General features: G+C 44.7%; 1 protein-coding gene across 1 annotated transcript in view; it reads left to right on the top strand.

The window, feature by feature from the left end:
* Nucleotides 1-399: 399 nt before the first annotated feature.
* The window catches only part of LOC120796535 (sprouty-related, EVH1 domain-containing protein 2-like), a 28177-nt gene continuing 22576 nt past the window's right edge, over nucleotides 400-6000 (top strand). Inside the window, exon 1 of the mRNA XM_040139508.1 lies at nucleotides 400-739. Within this exon, the coding sequence (XP_039995442.1) occupies nucleotides 714-739 (26 nt within the window). The 5' untranslated portion in view covers nucleotides 400-713. The remainder of the gene's footprint in view (nucleotides 740-6000) is intronic.

Genomic DNA, 6000 nt, shown 5'->3' with positions numbered 1-6000 from the left:
CAAGGGCCCCTACGGCTTGCAGCCATCGTGGGCCCTCCACCAAAATGTAGACCGACGTCACCGCTTCCGCTCTGCACCCCCCACCCACCTCCAATCCTCCTCCTCCTCCCTCCCTCACTCACTCCCTCCCTCTCCCTCCTCCCTCCCCCCTCCCCCGGCGTCGTTGGAGCTGCTCGCCTGCCTGCAATCCAACATGGAGTAGAGAGAGATGGGGCTCTAGCGGGGCCACCCCTCGGTAACAACAGCGACGACGCGCTTTTTACGCACAACTGGAACCGGAGTCGTCGGTGAAAACATGCGCCTTCGGACTTAAAATCGGAGCGTGTGCCTTGTGTGTCCGTGTGTGTGTGTGTGTGTGTGTGTGTGTGTGTGTGTGTGTGTGTATGCGTGTTTGGGGAGGGGGGGGGGCGAGGAGACGAGCTGGATTCGGCTACTAAATTGTCTGTGTAGGCTTCATTACCTACTGAAGGCGATGGGCTATTAAAGTTATAGAAAAGGGGCATTTGCGATCCGGGAGAAACTGGGTGGCTCCGCAGGGGGAAAGAAGACGGAGGCACGGCCAGTCGAAGGCAAGCCAAAGAGCCGACACTCGCACAAAGGCGCAGGGGGGATTTATGCGGAATTGGAGACGGAATCGGAGGAGCCGCGGTGACAGAATGACGAGCGAAAAGTATGCAACCGCCGTGGTACAATACCTGAGGTGAAACGAGAAAATGATAGAGGAAACACACCCAAACGAGTAAGTACTGTGCTTCAAAGATTTCTCTATCCGTCTCTCCCTTTTTCCCTTCTCCCAGTGCCTACAAGTTGCAGATGATTGGGGCAACTTGGTGGAATGTGCAGCCTAAAACTCTCCCCACAACGCTGGTTTTCATTTGTGTGTTCTGCCGACTTTTCTCTGTATTGTCTTTCTTTATTATCATTATTATTTTTATTTTATTTTACTCACTCGGTGGGATTTCGCTGCTCAATGCTGCTGTGAAGCAATGCATTGACAGTGCTGTAGGAGAGGGTTTCTTACGGCCCCCACCTCGGCGTAGAACTAGTCTCGAGAAGGCAAGAGAGAGAGAGAAAGGAGAGGAGGAGGAGGAGGAGGGGAGTAAGCGTGGGTGGATCGGAAACATTTTCTGAAAGGATCTGAAGCGAGGGAGCAGGCCCTGTTGCAGTGTAACTTAGAAACTCAAACACGCCCCGAAGTTACACCTTTTATAAATACACAACCGGCAGCGAGTTCGCACGCCTCTTGTTTGGGCGCTGTTCGGTTAAAAAAGGAAAAAAAACAAAAAACCCGACGGCGTTTACAGAGGCAATTTCGCCTCGTTATTCGGCCACATCTGTGTGTTTGCTCCCAACCGAAGGGGGAAGTCTCACAGGATATGAGATATCCGATATGCCTCATCCGCCATCTCTTTCTCAATCGCCCTCATTTGCATAGCCTGCCGTGCTCCATTCATAAAAAAGAAAAGAAAAAAGAAATAGCCTAGCGATTGTAAACGACGACTTGCCCTGGGGAAAAAAAAAAAAAAAAATAGGCGTCTGTTTCTGTTTCAGTCGAGCCTCGTAGACTCGTTTCTGTCCGACACACCGACCCGTGGATCGTGCTGGCGCGTCTTGCGAAATGTGGCTAATGTGCGTAGGCCCACAGACCTGTTTATATGGCACCGAGAGGCCTGAATGGGAGCGCTTGAACGCTTACAAAATGAGCTTCGCCGAGAGGGAACCGTGGATTAATCTGGGCAGGTGTCGGGGCTATTATAGTCCCGCTGCCGTTAAAACAAACGCGAGCAGACCCCCGGAGCTTTGAAACACGGGGGCATTATAATAGTTTTTCGGCGTAGGCCAGTTAGGCAGGCGAGCCGTGGCCAAAATCAATCCCTTTAAGGCTCAAATGAAAATGAGCAGACGTGCCAGAACTATTTAAATTACTGGCTCCAAGTTTGCCGCATTTAAAACCCCATTAGTCTATTATCGACAACTTCTCCGTCTCCGTCACACTACACGGCGCTGTGCTCGGTAGGAATGCCTGCCTCGCAGGTCCCCGTCGGCGGGGGTGGGAGGGCGAAGGGCACCGGAGGGTATGTTTGCTCTGCGGTGGCGTGACGCCGGGCTCATTCATAAAAGCCCTCTAACCTTCGGCGCTTCCCCATTCATGCCTGCTGGCCGTACTCGGCTCTGCGAAGCCAGCGCACAGAGAGTCCGTGTGTCTCGTCCCCGGTCCCGCGGACGGACGGAGGCAGGCGGGGGGGGGCCGCGACCTGGCCTGCCCCTCCAGTCTGCGGTGGCAGGAGAGGGACTAGCTGTACCCACGTAGGAGACTGAATGCTACAACTGACCGTAGTTCACGCTTTGTGTTGTCTCATACCTTCTGAAATTGTTTAAACGCGTCCCGTATCCGCCACTGCCGGTAGCTAGCTACACCTTTATGGTCTTGCTCTGATTCACATATTCTGTAAATAAACAGTCGCTTGAACCCAGGAATTTTAAACTGTCCACCATTTGCCGGCCGAGAAAGCGTTTCCATGGTGATGGCAGTTAGTTCTTTTCTGGTGGCGTGATGTGCAAATTGGGCCACGCCCACAACGTACTCAAAAAAAAAAAAAAAAAAAAAAAAAAGTTGACTTTCCTCAGCAAAATTAAAGCTATTTGCCCATAAAATACTTTGCAAGAATTTGGTACAAAAAAAAATTTTGGTACCACTTTCTGAACAATGGTTCCGGTACTGGTTAATAAATCGTTTGCCAGTACTTTTTAGATCAGTTATCTGCAGTGACCTGCAAAACCCATGCAAATAGACAAAGCACAAGCAACCAGGGAAAACATCTTCACCAATTTGGCAGCGCATGCTCAGCATTTAGAAAAAAAATGCTGAAAAGCACAAAAAACTCAACCAAAATGCAAAAAACACTAGCAAATGCGGGAACGCGTTGCAGTCTCCTTTGCAGTTGCAAGAACGACTTTTGACACTTACGTGACATTTATAAACAGCGTATTAACATTTATAACTACAGACTCGATGGATTTTGTAGAACCCGTTTATTTATAATTTATGAACATTTATAGGTGAGTGATTGATGTTAGCTGATGGCTTATTTCAAACTGGGAAACCCAATGGAGGCTTCTCCCTAATGAATTATGTGCTGGAAAAGTGTCATGCTGGAGGAAGATTTTCCACAACCTGGCAACCCAAATGTTGTCCTTATTGGTTTATAAGCATTAATTAACGATTTATTAACCATTAATAAAGCTATTAACTACAGCCTGTAAATTGTGCCTTAACATAAAGTGGTAAAATATCTTCCCATAGATCAATTTAACAAGTTTGTGCCAATTAAAATTATATAAAAGTCACAATATGCTAACAAATCCTTGGCCTGTTAGTTGCTAGCAATGAATTTTAGTTGCATAGGAAATTATTTTATTGCGATTTCACCTGTCTCATTCAAACACACTCAGTTTCATTCCTTTTTAATTTGAATCGGCCAACAGTTATGTACTGTGAAATTTTAAAACTTTTTAACATACTTTTTATAAACCTTTTCCTCTTCTGCATGTTGAAGTTTAATAAATTTTAACGCTTACATCTACAGTATAAATTAAGTTTAATGAGTGCTGATGCCAATACAAGTAACTCTTGGCAGACAGACGTCAGTTTATCTCTTGATTCTCATTGGCTGACTGATATCCAGGCTGGGCTGTCCTAAAATCTCCAACAGCTGCAGATCGGCCACCGCAGTCACATATTCATATCTCTATATTAATGCATTTAACAGAATCACGTATCATCGGCCTACTACCTTCAGTCTCTCTGACTTAGCTAGGTCAGCTAACAGCTAAAAGAATAGGATATTGCTTAGCAAAAGAGTATTTTAAGGCTTACTGAACTGTGTTGTTTTAAAACATTGATGTGCTACTATAATTTAGTAATGGTAAAAGAACACTTGACATAATGGAGTTTGAATTTAATTTAGTTAGTTGTACACAGTGCTCAGCTTAGGTTAATTTGCTTTATTCACTTTGCATTTTACGGCAATTCTTCAACAATATTTTTCTACAGATATGAGATATCTTCTGTAAAATGTTGGCAGGGATCTTTTGGTGCTACTATGCTGCTTCATACAAAAGCATTTATTGTCTTATTGCCAGAAGAAAACAATCAGCATGCAGTCTTCTGCTAGCTTGTGTGTTGGTGCTTTCCTACAGTAATGAAAGCCTGTTATGGGATTAAGGCGGGTTCCGGAAATAAAAGACATACCTTTATAGCTTTTGTGCCGCGTTAAAAGGTGCAGCAGTGTAGTGTTTTTTTTTTTTTCTGATTATGTAGCCTTTGTCATGGGTTAGATATTTACCTACCTCACCTACTTTCCTAGAGGTACATTGTACTGTGTGTCTTTGATTTACCTTTAGTGTACCTTTTTTTCCTGAGGATGCATGCTATGGGGATTGAGTCAAATGCAAACATTTGAATGCCTCACCTGCTCAATGGGAAGATCAGATTTGATATGTGAGACTGCTAAGACCAGGCAATGTGATTGCAGGCATACACACATATGTTTGAGGATTTTTTTGATAACTATAGATCCTGAACTAAACTACAACGTAGCCATCATGTCCTCAGTTCGGAGGATGTGCCTCTTTGCCCTGTCCCTCTGAGGACATTTATTACCTTTTTATAGAAGTACAAGATCTCTCCCGCACACACACATAAACACCCCACAGCGTCAAAAACCCGAGCAGAGGGTGTATTGATCTGGTGTGTGGTGCTGCAGGGTCAGCATGTGCACAGTCAGTATCGGACAGGAGATGCCCGGTGACATTCAGCTAAGGTCAACGTAGCGACGAAACATAATCCATCCCTGAACAAAAAGCACTCATCAACTGGCACACACTGCAGTCGGGAGTTAGCAGGTCTGCATGTTCCCTCAGCAGGACTGTTCTGTTCCTCGCACATGTATTTTTCTACATTAGCAGCATTTGATGGCGAGACTATAATAAACCTGACAGGTGTGGAATTCCGGGGCAGTGGAAAAGCTCATTGTGCCAAAATAAAGCAAAACAATGGCAGAATAACTTGAAATAAATTTTAGATACTGTAGGAGAGGTTTCTCTGCCAGCAGTTGTCTCTGTTATCAACGCATCACCGCCCTTGGTCATACAGAAAACGTGTCATTGTCTAACATGGTGTTGCATCTGAATTGGAGCATCGCACAATTACGCGACAGTTGTACATTCTGTTAAAGGAATAACCCTCCCTTAGATGCCACCGACACAAAACTAGGTGTATGTTGAAAGTAGCCTAAGTTATTTTTCTTTCGTATGCACTTTCCCACGACCGGCCTTGTCTCTGATTCTGCTTAAGTGATTTCCTACATTTCCAGCAATACAACAATAAGCCAGAGGGCTGCGATGTGTTGCATTCATCCGTTAGCTGTACATGTATGTGAAAAGAGTGATCGCAATAAGAGCAAAGCAGGTTATTTTTCTGACTGTCTCTTTTGCTGTGATTCTGGGGGACTCATTTCAAAAACTGACATTTCCTGTTGTTTTGGTGTGCTGACAGGTTATCTACTGTCAGAGTCTATTTGTGACTAGCTAACTAACAAAAGGTAAAAAAGTAAATGGTACGGAGAAAAAAAAAAAAAAAAGAAACACGACAAGCCCCAGAAATTAGAAATGTATGTCAAGCAAGCTACAAAATAGGCACAGCACTTACCCAATGTTATCATAATTACAGTAACAGATAATTTGCATGATATATGATGTTAGTATTGTACATATCGCACACAGGCATACAAACACATAATGGACACACACTAACAAAGAGTATATCAAGATGAACTTCCTTCGTAGACCCTTGGCATTTTTTTTCTCTTTTTCTCTCTGCACTCCCTCCCCAAACACACACACACACACACACACACACACACATGCACGCATCATGTGGAACAGATCCTTGTTCACAGTGTTTCCTGTGTTTTACAGAGCAGCTCATCACTGGTTGCT

Source organism: Xiphias gladius, chromosome 11 (assembly GCF_016859285.1).
Source record: "Xiphias gladius isolate SHS-SW01 ecotype Sanya breed wild chromosome 11, ASM1685928v1, whole genome shotgun sequence".
NCBI lineage: Eukaryota > Metazoa > Chordata > Actinopteri > Istiophoriformes > Xiphiidae > Xiphias > Xiphias gladius.
This window is presented reverse-complemented; position numbering and strand designations above follow the sequence as displayed.